The sequence below is a fragment of the Synchiropus splendidus genome, chromosome 18 (genome assembly GCF_027744825.2).
Source record: "Synchiropus splendidus isolate RoL2022-P1 chromosome 18, RoL_Sspl_1.0, whole genome shotgun sequence".
In the NCBI taxonomy this organism is placed as follows: Eukaryota; Metazoa; Chordata; class Actinopteri; order Syngnathiformes; family Callionymidae; genus Synchiropus; species Synchiropus splendidus.
This window is the reverse complement of record NC_071351.1, coordinates 12813787-12836333: the sequence shown is the minus strand read 5'-3', so window position 1 is coordinate 12836333 and position 22547 is coordinate 12813787. Positions and strand designations below refer to the sequence as shown.

Sequence of the window (22547 nt, the reverse complement as noted above, 5' to 3'; positions counted from 1 at the left end):
TCATCACTGCAGCTGATTGTTTCCCACCATTTCTGCACATTCATGTGACCTTAGAGTGGATTGTGGAGATTCCTTGCTGAGAATGAACGCGTTATTATTCTTTGAGGGATCGCTGGATGCGTAACGACGTGTTGATGCAGCAAGAGCAGAGAATCTGAACCGGAACAGGAGAGACCGTTATTTCAAAGTAAAATTACGCTGCGACGTTAAACGCGTGAAAAATAACGTTGACACGACGAAATATGTGTGTATGACGTTACTCTTTGAGCAAAGAAAGATTCTGCATATCTATAAATGGTAATCTTTGGTAATTTGGTGAGCTAAATGGCTGTGTATTGTAATACCCATATGATCATTTTCGGACTTATAATTAATCGTACCAACTCATTAGCTTCACTATTAAATTAGCATGAAAAGATGCGTTTTGATTTTACTTTTATGCTCCTGTTTATACACGGGTACGCTTTATTTTTAAAGCGCAACCGGTTTGAACATCCGCAGAGTGATGATGTCATGACATTGTTGTAATTTACAAACAAGTCGGAGGCTTACGGGAGAAGAGAGGTGGAGAACTTTCACTCTTCCTGTCTTCTACTGCTCACCATGGAAGCTCCGTCGCATTTCACCCGGGAGGAGATCAATAGCACCGTGTGGGAAGTTCCGGAGAAATACACCCGACTCAAACAAATCGGAACCGGAGCCTATGGATGCGTATGGTGAGTCCCAAACCCCGAGGGGAGTGACGGTAGCTGGGGCAGAGAGGGTGAGCTCACCTGCACACAGAGGTGGGCCTGGCTCACAGACATCCTCTCGGGAGGGACACAGGTTATAACAGTGTCGTAAACGAGTTACACACTACATATGCTCGAAACGCATGCACCTAGGTAATATAGTGAAAACTGCATTTTTATTTATGTTTTGTCTGTTTAAGATATCGTTGCTGTTTGTTTAGAAATAGGTCTATTTCAGCCTCCAAATGACAGATTGTTTGTCCAATAATCCACCTTATAGACCGGTGAACAGCCATAGTGATACCATTTTATGTTTGTTAGGAAAGTAGGTTGGCTTAAATGCCATGCTATTGTCTGCAGTAGCATCCGTAGGTAGGTTTTCTTCAGGTATTCTAATTGCACAGGTTGGCAGCCTAAAGTGTGTCACTTTTAATACGGTTTGTTTGTGGTTCCTCCAGTCAAAGTACACTCAATTAAGGTTTGAGATTTTTTTTGTCGCTACCATGTGTGCCAAAACAAACTATCCATGCAGACAAAATAGACACAGAACAAAATATCACGACAGAATTCCTTGTGAATTCCTCAACATACACTTGTTTACATGGAGGATGTCCCCGCTTTCAGCCCACTGTCAGTTGTACCCCTTTTTTTCTTGACACACACCTACAAGGCAGAATGACCGAGCATTTCACATTTTGTTGGTGGGTGCCATGAGCGCTTCCCCATTTCTAGCTCAGGTGGGTCACACATCAGTAACTGCCTGGGTTATTACTGTCAGTTCTGTGTTTTAAAAATATGTTTGTAGCATGATTATCATCAAAATTTGACCATAAAAAACAGACCACTGGTTCTGTCAGTGGTTCTTTGCATTAGTGGTGTTTGGCCATCTGTGGCTGCCTTCCATTAAGCATGTATCGATTCAGAACATTTACTGAATTGCTAATGAGTTGGAGGTAGAAGGTAGAAATGCACTTTCTTTTACCCATCCTGACTTTATAAACAAAACAAAACACTGCTTTGATCAGAACAAAATATTTCAATGCGTATGGCTGCTGTTTTCTTTTGTTTTCCAATCGCTTTTGTCTTCAAACTGACTCTCTACAAGTACTCATTCTGAATTATATCCTCCTATTGTGAAATTTATTCCCTGCTTTCCACTTAAGACCAAACAAAACCCTCTTCTCCGTCGTAGCAAATCGAAACGGAGAGTGCTATCTGTTGATATGGAACTCTGCCTCTCAAGTGCCTTTTGTTGAGCCCGGTGATGATATTTTCAAGATTGATGATCCATTCACGCTGGCCACCGATGCCTGGCAGGTGAAGAATGAATCACAGTGCTGAAATTGCATAACATCTATCATTGTTGACTTTATATTGTCTGAGCCCTCAGTGTGGTTGCCAAGGTTTTCACCATCTGAGTTTTGCTTCTTGTGTAAACTGCATGGTCAGTTGACTTAATGCAGCCTATTGACCCACAGATATATTGACAACCCTGAACAAGATGTGGGACAAGAGACTTTTTCTCTTTATACTCCTCTTGAAAATCTTCAATGACGTCCACTTGTGAAATATAATCTGTGTTGGTGGATGTGCCTCCAAATAGATTTCCCTCCTACAATGTTTTGCCCTCTCTCTCTCTCCAAACATGCAGATCAGCTGTTACTGAGCTTTACTAAGCAACACAAGACCCCCCCACTCCCCGCTTCGTCTCAACCTCCTTCTTTGCAGGAACCGAGATGAAAGAACGGAGAACACTTGCAGACACTAAGTGCAAGGCTGATTTCCTTCCTCTCCATTATCCTCCGCAGTTCAGCTGTCAACCAGAAGAATAATGAGAAGGTGGCTATCAAGAAGCTCCACAGGCCCTTTCAGTCAGAGATTTTCGCGAAGAGAGCATACCGGGAGCTCAGACTCCTCAAACACATGAAGCATGAAAATGTGAGTAGCTCCACGGCTTCTGGGAAGACGAGTCACTACATGATGTCTTCAAACCGCACGCCGTTCTTGATAAACACAGACTTCCGGAAAGATGAAGTAACTCTAACCAGTTCATTCCTACCAGGTGATTGGACTTCAAAATGTGTTTACACCTGCCTCAAGCCTCGATGACTTCCAGGACTTGTAAGTACTTCCCCTTATTTCTTAAATGCTGTGCTCTACATTTAAAACATTTTGCCATTGTATATTCATCTCTAGCTCTGTGATACTTAAAAATCATTTTCCAGTTTACTAGTTATTTTGATACTTGCTCAGTACTGCGAAAATGAACCTATTTTGTTTTTTTGTTTTTTTCTGTTGGCGGTCGAGGGTGCCACAGTCTTATCAGTGACTCGCAGAAACTCTTGCTGTGCTGGCAAACTACAACGGAGATGTTTCCAGTCCATAACTGCATGCCTTTTTCGACTAGTTTGTAATACTCTCAAGCCGTTCGCATAGTGGAAGTACTCTGAGTCTCTCCCTGAGAAGCTCCTTGCCCCTTCCTGACACCAAAATCAGAACGCCCTCCCCCAAAAAGCTAGTTTTGCCTTGGTTTTAAAGCTCTTGAGAATTGTAGGAACCAGAAAATCAAGAGCTTTGCCTTGTGGCTCAGCTCTTTCCTCACCAGAAGCGACCGATGCATATTCTATTACCTATGCAGACCCATTATCCCCCCTCCCGTCTCCAAGTCTTCTGTGCTTATGATGTTAAAAGGTCTTCTAGAAACATACAAATGCTCTGTAATCCCTCCAATTGATGGGGAAATGTAAAGCTAATAGAGTGATTGAGCTGAAGAGGACGTGAGGTGAGTTATCCAACAGGACTCCAGTGTGCATTAGTCAGTCAATACTGTTGCGTGGATAGTTTGGAGCACTTAGTCAGGGTTATTATTTTTCCAGTGAGACTGAGTGGCTTTCAATTGATGCAGGTTCTTGGCCTTCTTCTTTTTAACAGCTACCTGGTGATGCCGTACATGTTTACCGACCTGTCAAAGGTCAGAGGTCACCTCTCAGAGGACAAAGTGCAGTTTCTCGTCTATCAGATGCTGTGTGGACTCAGGGTGAGCTCACACAGTTGGAATGAAAGAAAGGCTTTGTGAATAAATCATTAATGTTTTCCATCTTTTTTTATTTCGTCCTGCAGTACATTCACAAAGCTGGCATAATCCACAGGGTAAGTCTGCCTCGCAACTTGTGTCATTTCTGTGACACTGATAATGCTTTTTCATTCCTCAGAATTCTCACACTTCATTCATGATTGTTCTTGCGTATGCTCCGACTCTTAACTAACTGGTAGGATGAGTTCGACGTCTGATGTGTAGCTGCATGTCAGCAGAATCAGGACACACCCTTTGACAACAGCACACAGGCTTCTTACCAGCACACGCTTGAGTCACTGCAAGTTACTACTTTCCGTAACTTGAAGGGACTCCTACGAAGACATTTTTGGGATCATCCTAGTGATTTTGTCACGTATATATTATTTTAAACCCAAACAACACAGTTAACAGTAGAGTTTGGCAAAACAAGCATATTATTAGTCTTTCTTTCAGAATGAATACTGAATTGTTTGTCTTTTAGCCACACAAATATGCAATAACTTAACAGGTATTATCATCAATAAACTATTTATTCACTTAGTTAATACTGGAAAGTGTCTTTTTCAGCCTTTGTCCAAGTTTCACTCGAAACACCACTATTATTGCTGATAATTAATAAGCAAGTGTATTAATGGTTAATAGGGGTTCCCCATTCTGAAGTGCTACCCTTCAAGCTCGCTTCAGAACAAACACCTGCTCGGAGTTACAGGAAATCCCCTGTGATCCTTTGTGTGATCGTTGTTTGCCGTTACAGGACCTGAAACCTGGCAATTTGGCGGTAAACCAGGACTGTGAGCTGAAGGTTTGATTCTCACTCTTCGTATTGTTTTCATAATTCATGATTGATTATACTATGTGCCACTGCAACACTAACAGTAGAAGCCTTGTGATTTATGCTCATAACCAGCATAACTGAGGAAGTGAGATGTCTATTCAAAGAGCTTTATTTTTCTTTTATCTTTTTCTCTCTTTTAATTTATCCTTCAACAACCATTTATATAGTGAATCATATTTCAGAATTCATTTCTCAGCTCAGGTTATGCACAGCTTTGCAGTCTCTAATGTCAGGATTTTTAAAACAGTGGTGGATGCTATAAGGTTTACATCTTTATTCGGTCGACATTTTCAGATCCTGGACTTCGGACTGGCTCGGAGCACCGATGCAGAAATGACAGGCTACGTGGTGACCCGGTGGTACCGGGCGCCTGAGGTCATTCTGAACTGGATGCATTACACCCAGACTGGCAAGACAATTATACCTGTTCTGTGCTTCATCTCTGCGTTACAGCATTTTCTTTAACTCCTGCTTGTAAAATCTGGACCTGCTATATGTTTGACATGCATTGATTGCTCTATTCATTCTGTTCCTATTTGCCCTGCTTCCGCCTTTAACCTGGCAGTTCTATTGACATTTTTCTCGGTTGGTTTCCTGTAGTGGACATCTGGTCTGTTGGCTGCATCATGGCTGAGATGATCAACGGGAAAACCCTATTTAAAGGAAAAGACTGTATCCTCTGCCAAATGTGACACCATTTCAAATATTGCATCACAAAGCCGATGTAGTGTTTAAGGTTTGTGGGAGTCCACAGCTGACATCTTTATTTGTAGATATAAAATTTAAGTGTTACAAGCAGTTTTTTTTGCCCAAGGTGGAGTTTTAGGAATGTTTGGCTTGTTGTAACAAATATATTCCAATTGATTTTTGTGCCCGATACAGTCAGTTAATAATTCTGAGCTAAGGTTTTCCATGCTTTGTTTTTTTAAAGTCTGTTACACACCTTCTTTAAAAAGGGTTAAATAAGCAGTGGTATTTCAGTTTAAGGTTCCTTGACTGAACTTGTTGCGAGCAGACATGGACCAGCTGACGCAGATCATGAAGGTGACGGGTGTTCCAGGGCCAGAGTTCATACAGAAGCTGGATAGTCCAGAGGTAGGTTCCACTACAGTACTCACCTGTTCAGATTTTAGTTCTCAAGCTAAAGTATTGAGACTATATATCATACATTTAATTCCAACACTAAGCAAGACTGCAGGATAAAATAATGAGATGAGTAATACCATTTTGTCTCTTTTAAAACAGGCCAAAAGTTATATAAAGTCACTTCCTCGTTGCCCGAGAAAAGACTTCTCCACATTGTTTCCTCGAGCCAGTGCTAAAGGTGAGCTCTGGCGAATGTTGTCTCTCTACTTTGCTGCTTCATAATGTTACGTGATCTACATATTTATAAACAAGAAGTAGTCAGTTACTGATAAGAAGAAATAGAACGTAACAATATAACATATGCAAACACCATTCCGTGCATTCATCATTTCAAGTTTGGCAATCTGCTCCCTAGAGGACTGGTCTTCAGGGCAATAGAGAAAGATTAAATTCCAGACGACAGTCCATTTGTTAAACCTCAGTTGAGCACAGGAAAGGAAGCACCATGGTGTCGCCCCCAAAGGTACGACCTAATTATTCAAATGAGCTGCGACTTTCCAGTGGAACCAGTCTTTTTTAAAGTTGTAATTAGCCCTAGGGGTAAAGGAGCCTTCCCAAATTTAGTGTCAAAGGACGTTTTTCTTCTGTTTTTCTCGGCATTTCACTTTGGAAGCCTGCTGTTTCATCATTGCCGTTAGTGACTGCTCAGACAAGGCGGTCAGACGGTGATCAAACACAAGAGCTTGACAGAGTCTCTGTTTCTTGAGGCAAAAATAAACATTAATAAGAGTGACCAATCTCATCGGCAAACACCTGAAATGATCCTTTTAAACTGAGTTTTCGAGTTTCTTGTGTCAGTTGGAGCTCTAGTTGTTGCTGTAATATTGAGCTGAGACTGGGAGACTTCATCTATTCAAGCTTGTTTTCCAGAAACAACCAGGTAAGACATGCTAACTTCGCTTAACCTGGTCCCACATACAGGCATCGACCTGCTTGAAAAGATGTTGGTCCTCGATGGAGATGAGAGGCTCACTGCGGAACTGGCTCTTGAGCATCCATACTTTGACAGCCTGAGAGATCCCGACGACTTTCCGGAGCCCACGCCGTACGACGACAGCCATGACAACGCCACATTGTCACTGGAGGAGTGGAGACGTAAGTCAGATCGAATATAGGCCAGGTTTTTTGATAAATATTCAACATTTCACTTCAAAGTATTTGTTTTTGTTTTCACAGTGATGACAACCAGAGCAGACTTTTAAACAAATGGTTTTCTTTCTGGTCCGCAGGGTTGTGTTTCAAAGAGGTGAAGAACTTTGTACCGTTCCCACGGAGGGATTCAAAGAGGAAAAACACTCTCACCATGTCACCTTGACTCGATAAGTGTAATTATTGAAGCCCAGACTCTCAAGGCATGCAGCCAATTGTGCCCTTCTATAGCTCAGTTGAGAAATTTTTTTCAACCCCTCTGTTTACATCTTGTCACACTGGCGTTTTTTTTTTTTTTAACTGTCGCATCTTATCATGAAAGATATTTGGTTACACTTGTCTGCCATGATTATCAGGGTTCAAGCTTGTGAAGCAGTTTAATTCATATCATTTTTCAGCCTGTAATTGCATTTTTCAGAAACTTTCTGATTCGTCGTGGAACTGTTCAGTAGATAGCATAGATTATTATTTAATTTTGTATTTGTTTTATCACAGTTACAGGTCCAGGTCAAACTCTATAATGGTCATTTCACCAAATCATTTCTTGACATTTGTTTTGCTATGTCGAGTGTAAAGCTATGAGATTATATGTATGCTGGTTGTTAAATAAGTTGTGCTGGATCCAAGGGACAGTTGCGTCAATAAACTGCCTTACAGTTTACTAAATAAAAGCATCTCAACGAATGCATTGTCATTTTTTACATTGTTTGATGTATATTTGTTTGTGTGTTACATTATTCCCTTCAGTAGAATCCCTTCTGAAACACTCCATAAATATTTTATTTCAGTTAATTTCAGTCATTTTAGGCAATTTTATGTAAAGAAATGCATTTATTGTGGGTTGAACATTCAACAGAATACCAAAATAAGAGGCAGGGAAGTATTCACTTTTAAAATGCAGTGCATACGCTTATATTTAATTGACATTTAACAATCAAAGACTCTGAACCGACCCAAATCATAGTTTAAATATCTCAATGATGTCAATATGACAGTCAACAGCCAGCGCGCGAAAATCAGGCTCGGTCGATGCTGGAGGGGCGGGGCTAAACGTATCAACCGGATGTTAGTCTGTACGAGATTATTAATGCAGATACAAGGGATGTCACAATAAGAGCGGAACTTCATGTAATTTGGTAATAATTTCGTTTCATAGCAACAAAATAGATATTATTCTTGTTCCATGTCACATTTTGAAAAGTCCGATACCATTTGTGTGTGACAGTAGGTAATTTATAAACATGTATGTTTCCACAAAGTTCCCATGTCTTTGTATGTTGCAAATGAAAATAAATATTCCAATTCATTTTCGTCGATTTTATGATTAGATTTTTACACGTTTAATAAAACCGCAAATCGTGGCATTTTATTTTGAAGCGTGTCAACGGAAGTCATGCATATCCTCCAATTTGTGTTTCGTTAGCATAACTCAGGTCCAGCTAGCCGGAGGGAGCTAATATTTTTCTTGCTATGCCAATTGGGTCACCGACTCGTTGACTCGAGAACTACTCATGTGGATTTACACGTCTGTGTAGGCGTTTTGTGAACACCGTTTTCCATGAGTAAAAGCGGTGTTGCTGAATATCGAAAATACCGGCTTTACCCAGCTGACCAGTTAGCTTAAGTGAGGCTGTCGCTCAGGCGGCCAACGTTGGTGCTTAGCGGCCGCCTGCGGATCGACTTAAGTCGCCGTGACAGGTAAGGTTGATTCTCCGGTTCCATTTTATCCAATTTACCGACTTTACTTGAAACTTTGAATTGTTTTAACACTCTACGCCCTGTAAGTAGTGCAATAAAACCATGGCAGCTACTGCTTGTAACTATAACATCACAAGCATTGTCCCTTTTAACGTAATAAAAGACAGTCTGCCATTTTAGCAAGTCGTCGTATATTACCAGTTGATATGTTGGCATCGAAAAATATTTTATTAATGTTTGCAACTGTAAATATGGCTGACATTTCACTACGGAATAAGGACACTGATCTGTCGTGTACACCGCCTCCATTGGCTCGACTATGTGTCAATCAAACTTTGATCGCAGCTGATTGGACACGCGTTTTTGTCTTCGGGCTAAGCGCAATAGAAAACATGCAACTGTTTGACAAAGTAGTATTAACCTTTATATTTCGGCAGCTGCAGGGACGTGCTCGTGGTTGTCATATACAAATGCAGACGCCATTAAGAGCCCTTAAATTTGATTTCAGATGGAGCGATTTCTGAAAAATTATGTGAAGGAATGTTTTGATTCTATGTGGAATTTTTAAAACAACTTTGTTGTGACTGATGCAATGAGATGTCTGCACATATAATTCATACTCCATGAGTATTTCAAGAGTTCTTCAAAACATTAAGACATTAAGAATTGTTTACCTTTTTAATCTGAAGTTGCCATGCTTTTGACAAAAATGAAAACCTGCTGTTTACTTTTTCCAAACCAGGAGGAAAAGTGTGATCAGTGGCATATGAGGACACCACGCAAAAAAGGCCAAGTGGCCACGGATTGTTCAGCAGATGTCAAGAAATCTAATGGGACGGTTGGCGGGCGAGGAGCCCGTCAGCGGTCTCCATCTCCATATAGTGTCAAAACATCGCCCAGAAAAGATGCGCTGTCCTTTTCCCAAGCGCAAAAAGTGGTGGAAGTGGAGTTGGATGGGAGGCTACATCGGATTTCAATTCTTGAGCCCCTCGAAGTCATCACTGATGATGAGATGATGGCACAGGACATCAGTGAGTGCAACAGCAATAAGGAGAACAGTGAAGAGCCGTCATCTCCGCCCAGAAGCGTTCAGGCTGTGCGCAAGTCTACAACTCCCAGAGGTCGCCGGAATAACTCCAAAAGCCCTGTGGTGAAGTCACCACCACCTAAGAACCACTGTCCCAATTCACCGCCCTATTCGCCTGAAAAGGTCAACTCAGTTCAAAATCACCACTTACCCCTGCCTGAACCTAGTTTCCGTGTGTTGGAGACATTCATACCAGCTGAAGCGCCTCCCCTACCAACAGCTTACTATCGTTACATTGAATGCTCAACTGATGAGCAAGAGTCTCAGGCAGAATATGACATGGATGAAGAGGACACAGCATGGTTGGAGATGGTCAATGCTGGCAGGACAGCTGAGGGTTATTCCACTCTCCCAGCAGACACCTTTGAGCTGTTGATAGATCGTCTGGAGGAGGAGGCGTACCGGGAAGCCCGCAGCAGAGCACCTTCACAGAGTGCTATTGACGATGATGCCTTCTGTTGCGTGTGCCTGGATGATGAGTGCCTCAATAGCAATGTGATTCTCTTCTGCGACTCCTGTAACCTGGCTGTTCATCAAGAATGCTATGGTGTTCCCTACATCCCTGAAGGTCAGTGGTTGTGTCGCTGCTGCCTTCAATCTCCTCAGAAACCAGTCGACTGTGTTCTTTGCCCAAACCGTGGTGGTGCCTTCAAGCAAACAAGCGATGGACGCTGGGCTCATGTAGTCTGTGCTATCTGGATTCCAGAAGTCTGCTTTGCCAATACAGTGTTTTTGGAACCAGTGGAGGGTGTGGGAAACATTCCCACTGCACGCTGGAAACTGACCTGCTACCTGTGCAAGCAGAAGGGCCGTGGTGCGTCTATACAGTGCCACAAGGCCAATTGTTACACTGCATTTCATGTCACCTGCGCTCAGCGTGCTGGACTCTTCATGAAGATTGAACCTGTGCGAGAGACGAATATGAATGGGACTACTTTCTCTGTAAAGAAGACGGCTTTTTGTGAGGCTCACTCTCCCTCCTGCCAAGACACGCTATCGGATGATGAGAATGAAGGACGAGTTGTGGGCAGTAAAAAGAGGGCCAGTCGAGGACAGAGCGCCTACACAGAGGGTCCGTCAACCCCCAAAAAAGGCAGGAAGTCAGAGTGCAGTGCAAAGATGGACAAGAAGAAAGGGAAGAAAGGCGAGGAGACAACAGAGCGAAATTCCACATCACCACAAGTGGCAGTTCCTCAAATACCCACAAACAGGTTTGAATTATTCATTATTCAGTTATTCGTTATTACTTTTCTGCTGCTTTCCTAATATAATGTGCAGTTCTGTGCATGTTTATTTCCAGTGAAATGTTTTGCTTACTCCATGTATCCATGTTTAAAAGGTTGAGTATCATCTGCAAAGGAATCCTCTTCCAAAAGAAAAACCAATTCATGCAGAGGCTTCATAGTTACTGGTTACTCAAGCGACAGTCAAGGAACGGTGTGCCACTCATCAGGCGCGTGCACTCTAACGTCCAGTCCCAAAAAAATACTGAACAGGTCAGGATGAAACGACCACTCCTTTCGCTGTTTGATGTATGATTTACGCATCCTGACTCTTTATTTTGTCATTGACAGCAACCAGAAGTGGATGAAAAGGTTTGCGCAGCCCGGGAAGCATTGAGATATTGGCAGAAGTTACGACATGACCTTGAAAAAGCCAGGCTTCTGGTGGAGCTCATCCGTAAGAGGGAGAAGTTAAAACGAGAGCAGGTCAAAGTTCATCAATCCACATTGGAAATGAAGTTGACTCCAATGTTGATGCTACTTCGCTCCACCTTGGATCAACTCTTGGAGAAAGATACGGCCGAAATCTTCGCTAAACCTGTTGACATCAAAGAGGTTTGAGATCAGTCTTTCCAGTCTTCGAGTGTTTCTTCTGAAAAAAAATCAAATTAAGTGTTTCCTCTCAGGTGCCAGACTATCTTGAGTTCATCAGTCAGCCCATGGACTTCTCCACGATGCGCTCCAAACTTGAGAATCACGCTTACCGCTCTGTGGCAGAACTGGAGGCCGATTTCAACCTGATGGTGTCCAACTGTCTCCTCTATAACTCCAAGGACACAGTCTTTCACAAAGCTGCATTGCGCCTTCGGGACCTGGGTGGCGCTATACTCAGGCATGCACAGCGACAAGCCATCAGCACTGGTCTGGACCTGGACTCTGGCATGCACCTTCCTGAGTCTCCGCAAAAGAGAACCTTCAACAGCTGCACGTGGGAGGATAGTGAGTGCAATAAAAACATAGTGAATAAGATGTTTCATTGAAAAAAAAAAACCTTGATGTGCTGTGTGATATAAAAGTAACCGCAGAAGATTAAGAGGAAGTGGGAAGTAGTCATTTGTTTTTGTAAACTAGTATTAGTTTTTGTCTAATGCCTCCCTGCTTTGTGCAGTCGACAGCGTTTTGGATCCAGCAAACCGACTTCACATGTCTGCGGATGAGCAGCTGAAGGAGCTTTTAGAGAAACTGGATTTTGTCACCTCCATGAGAAGCAGTGGTGCACGGACACGTCGCATTCGCCTCCTTCGCCGTGAGATCAACAGCATCCGCTACCGGCAGGGTCAGCACCGCAACAGCCTTCACAACGGACACTTGAAAGATGATGAGGACGACGGAGACGATGAAGAAGATGAGGACAAAGACGTCAAAGCTGAAAGTGTTTCGTCCTCTTCAGATAAAGGTACTTGAAGGCAAAGCGTTTGTATTCACCGTTGCCAATGCATGTAGATTTTGAAGACACTTTTTACCAATGATAGCGGTGTTGTACTTGAGCTAATGGAACATTGTCCTCAGGTAATTGAGCCAGGGTCCCCCCACGTACCAACCCCAACCACCCCACTGACTCCAGTCTAGTAAGTAGGGGCCCACAAGAGTCTCGTTAGCCATGGTTGCCTCACAACTCCTCTCTTCAAGTGCACTCTATGTCTGCACCTCTTCTTTATCACTGTCATGGTCTCACCACTGTCCATTGGCCATGTAAAGTCACGCCATATCATCCCACCTCTGTCCGCAGGACAGTCCAGTCAAGCGCCTTCTGCCTCAGGAGCGTGATTTCTGTTGACTTCCGTTGTGAGAGCGAAGATCGATCGTCCGAGTAGAGCGCTAGACATTTAGAGAGTTTAGTTTTTTGATCGGGTATCAAAGATGAACCATTCTGAATTGACACCATTTCCAGTGTGAATACAGCACCACTACATTACACTTACGAACTCATCTCAGTTTGGGGGAAGAAAATCCTGAAAAAAATGAAACATTTCTCTCTTTGCCTCATCCAGAAGAGCTAAAATCTACTTCGCCTCCAACACTGGAACCCACTGGGCCAGCGCCCCCTCCGCGGCAGGAGGACACATCACTGGAACCTCCGACCCTGCGACCAATTACAAGAGAGGCTCCGGCTTCAAACTGGCACTGCAAACGTCTGAGGCTGGACGAGGAGCCTTCGGAAAAAGCCACTGTGGATTCTATTTGCACTAAAGAGCAGGATCGGCTGGTGCCGCTGCCTCCTATTTTGCACAACGAAGGTCAGGCTGTAGCCAACGGTCTGCCCGACCTTTGCACCCCGACAAAACCTGTCACTGGTGGAGTCGGCCGACGGACTTCTGTGCTGTTCAAGAAAGCGAAAAATGGGGCCAAGCTTTTTCGAGGGAGAGACACTTCTTCAATGAATGGAAAAGCGCAGCAGGATGAGAGTATAAACACAACCACGCCCAACTCGGCTGCCAGCACGCCATCATCGACCCCTTTGCCCACACCAACCAAATCCCAAGAAAAACATTGTGAACCCCCTGAGCTTGTTCAACAACTGCCCCTCTCTGATGATCTGTGTCACAAGGCTGAGGTGGATAAAATGAAGATTAAGAGTGGTAAGATTGCTGTTTTTGTTATTTTTGTTGTAAATGTTGTCACTTCAAAATGACTACCTTGATTGTATTGTCAATTCCATTTATGTGTAATAACTTGTACTGAATATAGGGTTGTCGACTTATGTAATATTTTTTATTTTACCTATTGGAAACGCTGAAGTAAATAGTCAATTGTCATGATGGCCAGCTGTTCATGTTGTGCTAGTGCTGACAAAACAACAAAGCCCACCTCCTGGAAGTTGATATCACCGCTGTGATTGAGTGAAATTTATTGGACAAACATATAGTGTCTGTCAACATAGGACTTATTGTTTTCTAATGTTCTCCAACTTTAAAAGTGCACAATGAAAATAAATTCCATCTCAAAATGTAGCGATAAAATAGCTTCATCTCATATGAATTAAGTTTCAGCTGGAAGGACTCGGGTGTAGGAAAATGTATAGGGAAAGAGATTATTATTTGGAACTGCCAGGATAGAGAAGAGGGAGCAGGAGCGTAATGAATTTGTGAGGGAAGACTTGGCAAGCAAGTTTATCTTATTTACGATATGTACCAGCTTCTATTGTTATTGTTTTATATCTCTCTTTTGCAAAGGTTCACACTTAACCTGAACAAACAGAAGAATTGGTATTCATCTTATCTTAGTTTCAACTAGTGTAGTGCAGGATTTATTGTATCTGTGTTCGTCTAATGTGTAAAGTCTTCCACCTTATTTTCTGTATCTGCTCTTCCGTCTCAGGTCTGACTAATGGTTTCAACAAACACCTGGATGATTCTGACGACAGCCCGTGTCCAGTTCTCCATAAAGAAATGTTAGTCTGGCTTCTCCTTTGCTGAAACTTTGCCTTGTCTAAACTTTATTCCAATGTAACATTTTTTTTAAATATCCTATTCCAGCAACTCACTACCCAAACGCAGCCTTGGAAAGCCAGCGCTCTCTAAAGTTCCCTTCCTGGACATTGTTAACGGAGACTCAGATTACACTGGTGCGACACTTTTAGAGTTTTGTCTGTAACGTTTCTAGTTCAGCTGTGTAATATCTTCTTTTTTTAGGTAATACAAGCCAGACGTCAGAGGATGAGCTGGAACCGATGGAGCCCCTTGATCTGGTGTGGGCCAAATGTCGGGGTTACCCATCTTATCCTGCCCTGGTAGGCGATCAATTCAGTCAGAGTTTTAGTTCTGCTTCTCTGCATGAACTGGGAATGTCGGAAACTTTTTTGCAGATCATCGATCCAGAAATGCCCGAGGAGGGTCTGTTGCACAACGGGGTGCCCATCCCTGTCCCCCCCAAAGATGTCCTCCTTCTTGGAGAGCAGAGGCAGGAGGAGACCAACTCAAGGCTTTACCTGGTGCTTTTCTTTGACAACAAGCGGACCTGGTGAGTTTAATATTTAAAGAATATGCTGTGATTAAACTGCTGGTAACATTTCATAAATAATTTTTCACTTACACTTCTAGAGCTCTGAGCAGAGATATTGTTATATTGAATATTGCACATCAGTTTTCAAATATTTTGCTTCTTTATTCCTGTAGGGTAAGAGTCAAATCCTGGTCCAGGTTTACACAGTTTAGTTCCGCGTGCAATGCTTCCGTCCAACGGTCTGATTTGTGTTTGTCCTGTGCCGTCCAGGCAGTGGCTCCCCCGGGAAAAGGTGACCCCTCTGGGTGTGGACGACACGGCCGACAAGCTGCGCATCATGGAAGGCCGCAAGTCTAGCATTCGCAAGTCAGTCCAGGTAGCGTATGACCGCGCGCTGATCCACCAGAGTCGAGTCAGCCATAGCCAAGGCTTTGTTGCCTCGAATTTAGGACTCTAGGGGGCAATCCTGAGCTCTTTTCGCATATGCAGTCAGCCCTTAACTGAAGGTAGGAGTCAAGGCTGTGGCGACAGGAGCCTTGTGTCGACCGGTATGAAGTCTCCTTAATACATCCGCCTACTCAGTTCTGCAATCGAGTTTTGGGATCAAATGTAAAAGATAAACTTTAATGTATCTTGCTACTGCCAAGAATCAAATATCCATAAAAGAGATTCGACACATGAATGGATCACTGCCATCTTTTATATGAAAGCTTTTTACATTTTACACTTTTTTCCGTGGCACTCTTTGTGTACATAGGTGTGTGTAATTGAACGCAATTTAATTTAATGTTTTGTTTTTTTCCCTAATGCGTATTTCAATCAACCCACAAGGGACAAAGCAAGGCTGTGTATCGTTGTGAAGTTTAATAATGAACTTGCTGCAAGTGTTGCTGATGTATTTTCACCGTGTTGCATCGTGTGTTAATGAGCGTGTGCGCTCCAACCTGAGAGTGCATTCAGGTCGACACTCTTTATATTTGAATTCTCTTTTTAAACAGAGATAAATAATTTATTTATGAGAGATAGAGCTATTCAAATGACAACTATATTAGTTAAAGGTGACGTTGAAATGTTATTTAAAACATGTTTTGAGAACATTTTAACCGACGAGTTTCCGTGTTCGGCTTGATGAATTACTGCCTGACCCCAATTCATTTTTAATCCATTTTATTTATTAAAAAAGTCCAGCAGAGTCCTGTTTTTATCCCGCTAAAAATACACCTCTATAAGCTTGAATTGTATATTTTATCTGCTCACCAAACATTTTGTCTGAACCAGTATTCCCTCATTTTGGAAAACCAGTACTCTATTAAAACCTTTTGAAATATGGTGCTTCTTTTGTGCTCTGTGACATTTGAAATGTAAACAAGCTTGTAACTCTTGAAATGGTTTGTACTGATCAAGTTCCTAAAAGTCGCTGCGACAGTTCCGATGTCTCATGAGCAGGAGGTAGTTGTGACGAAGAGTCCTCAGTTCGGTCAGTCGTCCAAGGAGGCAACCAAAGCGCTTAGGTCCTGCTCGCGCAGCACCGGTCTTGGACCAGCATAGCCTCGACAGCAGGTCCAGGATCAGCTCCTGCATCTTCTCCACACAGCTTGGAGCCAGCAGGGACAGGCGGTCTGCAGGAGGATGAAGATGTTTTTGACTTTCAAGTATGGAAAACTGGAAGTGACAACATCAGCATCCATGACCCTTCTGACCTGAGCAGAGTAAAGCGGTGGCTGTGAGAAGAGTGAATTCTGCTTCTGTCACCCGCAGCGCCCCCATGCTGTGAAAGAAATTAATGACAGGACCCAGAAGATCTTCGCTGTGTCCTGAGACAAAGTTAAAGTCAGCACTGAAGCCAAACAAATGAAATGCTATCTTGACTCACCAGAGTTAGTGGATGCTCGACTGTGGAAGTTTTCCTTCGACTCATTGTTCCTCCGCCATGCAGACAGACTGAACAGCTGCAAGGCTGAACAAAGTGTTAACATGTCAGACCCTGATCTAGTTCAACTCCTGTTGTTTCACTCACCTGGACTGGGACCCGTGGGGTTATTGGAGAACTGCTCAGCTGAGAGCAGAAATATGAGCTCTAGAGAAGAGACTGACAGCAGCGAGCTCTGATCAGCGTAGTCAAGCAAATCAAACCCTGGAAGATTTAAACAAAAAACCAAAAAACATAAGCCTCATTATAGAGCGTAAAATCTGAAGAACAGAACCAGTCTTCTCTGACCTGGAATGGTCCTGGCGAACTGCAACAAATGAGGAGACACAGTCGCAGACGAACACTCCCCGTCTTCATCGCACGGCCAGTCGAACAGCTGCTGGAGCATCGACAGAGATGAGAAACTGCTCTGCACACCCCTCGAGCTGATGAGGATTGTACCCTGCTGTTGCTGCTGTCCTCTGCTCTCCACAGACGATGAGCCTCCACCATTCTCTCCACAATGAAATGCTGCTCTTGAGTTAGACTGGATGGAGTCTGGATGAGGGAGAAACTTTGATCAGAAATCTTTGTTGTTGGCGGTGGCACTCTGACCTCCTGACACTTAAGATTGCTCAGGTGTCCAGTTGAGGCACCGGTCATCCCCCCGGTGATACTGAAATAGATTGTGCCCTGTATCCCACCGAGGGAAACCTTCAGATATCACAGGTAAAACACGACAAGGACACCACTGAACATCAGCTGGATGTGTATTTTATCTATTTCTGACCCGATCATCCGATCTACTCCTGCTTCTGTCAACGTCCTTCGACCAGCTTTGACTGAAGCACCTGCCCAGGTTGTCTGCTGGTCGAGGTCACCCTCCTGCTGGTGTCCTCATCCTGCTGGCATCTGCTTTTACCGCCTTTCCTCAACCGCTTGGACTGACACTGCACCTCCGTTAGTAGACCTGGAACAGGTAAGAAACCTCCAATTTATATGTGTAGCTTGTGATGTCAAGGACGAAGATGTTCACCTACACTCAGCCAGCATTCCCACAGCACGACACTTCCTGAGCCGACAGTCTTGGCACTTCCTCCTCATGTACATGTCCATCTCACAGCCGCCTCCGCTCTTGCAGTGATACACAGCCTTCTTGGTCACACTGCGCCTGAAGAAACCTGTGGAGGCAGAGACCTCTGAGACGTGTGAAAAGAGGAAGCAACACTGCCGTCGTACCTTTGCACCCCTCACAGGTGAGAGCGTTGTAGTGATACCCGGAGGCTTTGTCTCCACACACCACACACAGCTCCTCTTGACCTTTACTCCGTCCTCCAAAGCCCACCCTCGACCTCCGCCCAAGGGGCAGTGCTGTCGCTCCTTGCCCTGGTATGAGACTGGGCTCCACATTTGGGTCACAGGGACTCTCCTGGTAATGGTACTGGTACTGGGGATAGCAGGGCTGCGAGTAGGAGGAGTTGGAAGAGGAGGACGGGGAGCCGTAGACGGAGAAGTTGGAAGTGTTGTACTGTTGAGGGCTGTACGGGAGGAGCTGGAGCTCAGGGTCCTGGAATGGGTTGCTGAACGGGTCAGGCAGCATGTCTGTGGAAAAATACAAAATGTTGACTTCAGATATACAAATTAGCTGTAACATTATGACCAGTTACGGCCAGTTGAGCCAGAACTGGGATGTGACTTGTGTTAGTTCCCTGTGTTAATGAATCTTCAGGGCATTTAAGAACCTACTGGGATTGCAACCTCTTGAACTTCTCTGGGAAGGAACACAGCTGAAAATCTCCGTTTGACTTGTGTTTGATCTCCGCTGACTGGAAACTTGTTTTGCAACTGACATTTAGAGTTATGATGTACAAAAAACATGCATGTCCCCGTTGGCCTTTGACAAAACATCTGGCCCCTCCAAGGTCTGAAGAAGATGGTCCAAACACACCAGCAGACTTCTCGGCCCTGGTGATCCAGCGTGTGGTAAAAATAGATCCCCAGCCCACATTTAGCAAACATCCTTCCTTTTGAGTGATATTTAACTGTATAGTGACCAATCGGGGGCGTTAATATAGACTCCCTTAAAACTGAGTTCCTCCTCAGTATTGAATTGTTTAGTTGCATGCAGTGATAAACCTTGAACTGCTTCGGTGTCTGGTCAGTACTTCATCAGGCTTCCTCCTGAATCCAAGCGACTTCCCACTGTTTGTAAAAGTACTTTAAATTTAGTGCTGAGATGATCCTGAACTCACCGTACAGAGGAAGTTGCTCCGTGGAGTCGTATCCATCCGTGGAGGAGAGAAAAGCGCCGGCTGCAAAATTCATCTCAAACTCGCTCCACTCTCTCATCTGGGCAGAAGTCGATGCGGCTGGGAGAACTGGATCTGGCCGAGAGCGCACAGGCACTGTTGATTACCGAGAGGATTCACACAGATATGAAGTGTCTGGGATGTTTGGAGACATTCCTCAACCCCCCGAGTGCATCCAGGCCCCTTATGACATATTTCAGTCAAGAGGAAAAGTAGTGGTCATAAGCAAGAGGAGGTCCTTGCAGTCTCACTTGGGGAGTGGGAACACCAGGGGTGGGAACAGATGGGACCCCAGTGGGACTCACTTGAAGGAATCAAGTTGTTTTTTTTTTTGTTTGTTTAGTTCCCTGTTATTCAACATGAAAATATGAAAAATAAAAACTGGAAGTAGCAGCTTGACCGCCAGTGTGAGGGACCCTTGCAGTGTTTTTTTTTTTTTGGCGTTTGTCTTCTTTAAGATGGAAATTGCGGACATATTTTTGAATTTTTTTATATTTAAAGAACATCCCTGACATGCTAACACCTCAACTATTTTAAAATTCATGTATTTTACAGCCAGAGGATTCAGCTGGAGTCCGACTCTGGCAAGAGGATGGCAGGAGAGCCTCTCGGGACAGGTGTGATGTTTCACATTTTGTGCACGTTTTTGGTGAAGGTTTTTGGTGCCGTGTGCTGATAAATGTGCAACACAATTCCAAATATTGTAATCTTCTAATCCATTGATGATGAAGTTATTTTGTCAAGTGACATATGAACCTTTCCCATCGATCATTCTGAAATTATCTGCAAAATGTGGGGAAAAGAAGGAAGACCATGAAAATTGTGGTTCAAAAATATGATAAAACTAGGACAAAATGGAGGGAAATTGATTTATTTTTAATGCTGTCTTTCAATAAACTAAGCAGAAACTACATTCAATATTGACATCTCCAATATAGTTTATAGATTATTCATAAATAAGTGGAAATATAGAAATTAATTTATCTTCAAATACAATGTAACAACCTCAGGAAAAATCATGTCATTATTTGTGGGACCAAAGTCCAAAGTGATTTTCATTTTTGTCAATAAACATGAGAGATGGGAGACTGACAAAATGTGTAGAGAAATCTGGAATGTTTAGGGGGAAACATTAAAAAAATGGAAGTCAAAATAAATTAATGACATTTATGATGAATTCATGAATAAAAACTGTTGTTTTATGAAATTAAAAATGTAGTTTTATGATGTAACTGACTCAACAACCCCTCAATCATCAGAAGACACTATTCGGATTCCTTCATGATGCTGATGCAAATATTGAGGCTAAAATACGTCCAGCAAGATGAAAGCTTCACTGTCATTTCAGATGTTGTAGCTCGCCTGTTATTTAAAGCTCATTGTCGACTACATTGTGAGATAGCAACTAAAGTTTTAGGAGTGTGTTTACTCTGTCATGCTTGAGTGAATATTGGACAGCAGCAGTGTGGTCCCAGCGTCCCGGGGTCCTCCTCAACCCCTGGAGACAGAAGTGACAGAGACCTCGCCGACAGAGGAGTCAAAGGAGTGTGACCCCCACTGTTGGTCAGCAAGTTGCTTCTTTTGACACTTTGTCTCGCTGACAGAGGAAAAACACGGCCTCCCACGTGCGCATGGTCACTCGGCTGCTTGTTACTGGAACACCAGAGGAAGCTGTCACAGTTATTATTTGAGGACAATAAATGATGACAACACTGACACCCGCGCTTATTTTTAGTCATCGCCAGTGTTGAAGAAGAGACGCACTCAAGTTGTGTGTCAGCAGAAAATGTTTCGCAACACAAGACAGCTCGCCATTTATTGACGTGTCCATTTGCTGATCTGAGGCTTTCTATGTCCTCAAATACGCAACTTATTTCCGTTCTTGTTGTTCTGAGATTGACCCTCCAGGATGTACTTCATTGGATGATAGGAGCATGTGGCGCAGGGGGCGTACCAGCCCAGCGATCAGACCCTGAAAACTCTTCAAAGGTAGAGAGATTTATCTTCTGAATAAGAGGTTCTCTGCGCAGGGCGACCACACATGCATGTATTTGTTTGTCGTTGCATTGTTAAAACAGGACCTGAGCAGCATCGTCCTCTAACCTCTGGAAGGAACCAAAACAAGTGGATTGATGGAGAGAAGCGCTGGCGTCGCCATGGATCATCCGGAGGCGAAGGAAGGTCAGTGTTTGGCCTCCTGGGAGGCTTACAGAAGAATGAGAGCGGGACGCCGTGGTCACACCGAGTACGGTTGGTCTCAACGCACAACTTTTTTATCGTGAAACTCAACGAAAACAAACCCTCTCATTAGTCCGGAATCACTCAGTCTGGAGATAAATGCAGCACGTCATCAATCTTCTGCTTTGTTTTCATCAGACGGCCACGGCTCGATAATGGCCTTGACTGTTTACTGATCCGTGCGGGAAACCTCACAATAACGCAACCGCCAAAGTCTGTGAGTAAAGTCCAGAATGTGTGCGACGTTTTTGTGGTCGCATCCTCGTAATTTCACGCCGGAGTCTCAGTTTAGTGCGGAAAAAATAGCCTGATGTGTCTGTCGCGAGCTCGAATGTCAAGTGAGAAGTTGACTCCCGGAAGGAGTTTGTCGCCACTCTGGCTTTGGGATGGCTCAGAATTCACTCTTTCAATGTCAAATAACTTCAAATGTTTCATTATTGTCTAGTGTTAGCAGAAGTTTAACTGGAATTGATGGATAAAATGTTTAAATTCATATGAATGAAGTAGAAAACTGACTACGGATCAGAGTTTTGTCACTCACCCTCGTCCTTTCGTCTCATCTTCCCTCTGAGCTGCCGGCGTGACACACTCGCAGAGTAAACAACAGCTCTGATAGTCACTCACCTGCCATGCGCTCGACTAGGATCTTATATAGGTCAATGATTTGAATCTGGACAAGCGACTTTATGGTTCATTTTTCCGCCCACACATGATCCTGTGTGGGATTTGAACTGCCGCGTCTCATTAACAGATTCCCAGTGTTTATCTGTGATGGATGGAAGCTTCCTATCACCAGCTCCTAAATCCTTTTCATAACAATCTCACTGCCACCGTTTCACAACTCCGAAGGAACTTGACTCGACTTGGGTGGCCACTCCGCAGCGTGTGTCGGGGGAGTGAGCCGTTAATGAAGAAAAACAACACTCTGGGTTAAAGGTCAGCGTCGGGGTCCTGGCCACTGCTGGACTGCAAACAAGCGTGGGCTGAGCTGCAGGGGAGGGACGGCTCCAGGACTTATCGACGCAGTGGCGAGAAATGAAGGTATGATTCATAGAAATGGACATTTTTGCATGATAGATTTAGTATTTAATTCCATCTGGCGTGACTTTTTAGAAAATATTTGGACTCATTCACGGGTCTTTTT

The 22547-nt window shown here is 43.7% G+C and overlaps 3 protein-coding genes and 1 long non-coding RNA gene across 8 annotated transcripts; 3 read left to right on the top strand and 1 right to left on the bottom strand.

Moving 5' to 3' along the window:
- The first annotated feature begins 535 nt into the window (after nucleotides 1–535).
- On the top strand, nucleotides 536–7613 carry mapk13 (mitogen-activated protein kinase 13). 2 transcript variants are annotated; one of them, XM_053849789.1, is made up of 12 exons: nucleotides 536–716; nucleotides 2540–2669; nucleotides 2794–2852; nucleotides 3663–3768; nucleotides 3852–3881; nucleotides 4562–4609; nucleotides 4937–5051; nucleotides 5243–5314; nucleotides 5658–5737; nucleotides 5888–5966; nucleotides 6710–6883; nucleotides 7018–7613. In XM_053849789.1, exons 1-12 carry the CDS (start codon nucleotides 604–606, stop codon nucleotides 7101–7103), a joined length of 1092 nt encoding a protein of 363 aa, XP_053705764.1. In that variant the 5' UTR covers nucleotides 536–603; the 3' UTR covers nucleotides 7104–7613. The 2 variants fall into 2 exon arrangements, with proteins under 2 accessions (XP_053705764.1, XP_053705765.1); XM_053849790.1 differs by lacking the exon at nucleotides 7018–7613 and having other exon boundaries at nucleotides 6587–6711.
- Nucleotides 7614–8356: 743 nt separating this feature from the next.
- Nucleotides 8357–16626, top strand: brpf3b (bromodomain and PHD finger containing, 3b). Its single transcript, XM_053849224.1, has 12 exons — nucleotides 8357–8635; nucleotides 9378–10933; nucleotides 11062–11218; nucleotides 11297–11560; nucleotides 11632–11944; nucleotides 12114–12401; nucleotides 12997–13584; nucleotides 14324–14396; nucleotides 14482–14570; nucleotides 14638–14735; nucleotides 14811–14965; nucleotides 15218–16626. The coding sequence occupies exons 2-12, from the start codon at nucleotides 9402–9404 to the stop codon at nucleotides 15402–15404; spliced, it is 3744 nt and encodes a 1247-aa protein (XP_053705199.1). The 5' UTR covers nucleotides 8357–8635; nucleotides 9378–9401; the 3' UTR covers nucleotides 15405–16626.
- On the bottom strand, nucleotides 15666–22067 carry nr1h5 (nuclear receptor subfamily 1, group H, member 5). Of its 3 annotated transcripts, none has more exons than XM_053849227.1 (11): nucleotides 21945–22032; nucleotides 19109–19240; nucleotides 18096–18458; nucleotides 17897–18037; nucleotides 17708–17826; nucleotides 17319–17414; nucleotides 17166–17256; nucleotides 16965–17081; nucleotides 16821–16904; nucleotides 16648–16761; nucleotides 15666–16566 (listed from the first exon to the last, which is right to left on the bottom strand). In XM_053849227.1, the coding sequence occupies exons 1-11, from the start codon at nucleotides 21961–21963 to the stop codon at nucleotides 16355–16357; spliced, it is 1488 nt and encodes a 495-aa protein (XP_053705202.1). In that variant the 5' UTR covers nucleotides 21964–22032; the 3' UTR covers nucleotides 15666–16354. The 3 variants fall into 3 exon arrangements, with proteins under 3 accessions (XP_053705202.1, XP_053705200.1, XP_053705201.1); XM_053849225.1 differs by having other exon boundaries at nucleotides 15667–16566; nucleotides 19109–19261; nucleotides 21945–22067; XM_053849226.1 differs by having other exon boundaries at nucleotides 15667–16566; nucleotides 17166–17253; nucleotides 19109–19261; nucleotides 21945–22067.
- On the top strand, nucleotides 19424–22444 carry LOC128749533 (uncharacterized). Of its 2 annotated transcripts, XR_008412942.1 has the most exons (4): nucleotides 19424–19782; nucleotides 21061–21154; nucleotides 21244–21346; nucleotides 22340–22444. It is a non-coding gene; the product is annotated as an uncharacterized LOC128749533 (long non-coding RNA). The 2 variants fall into 2 exon arrangements; XR_008412941.1 differs by having other exon boundaries at nucleotides 19768–21154.
- The last annotated feature ends 103 nt before the right edge of the window (nucleotides 22445–22547 follow it).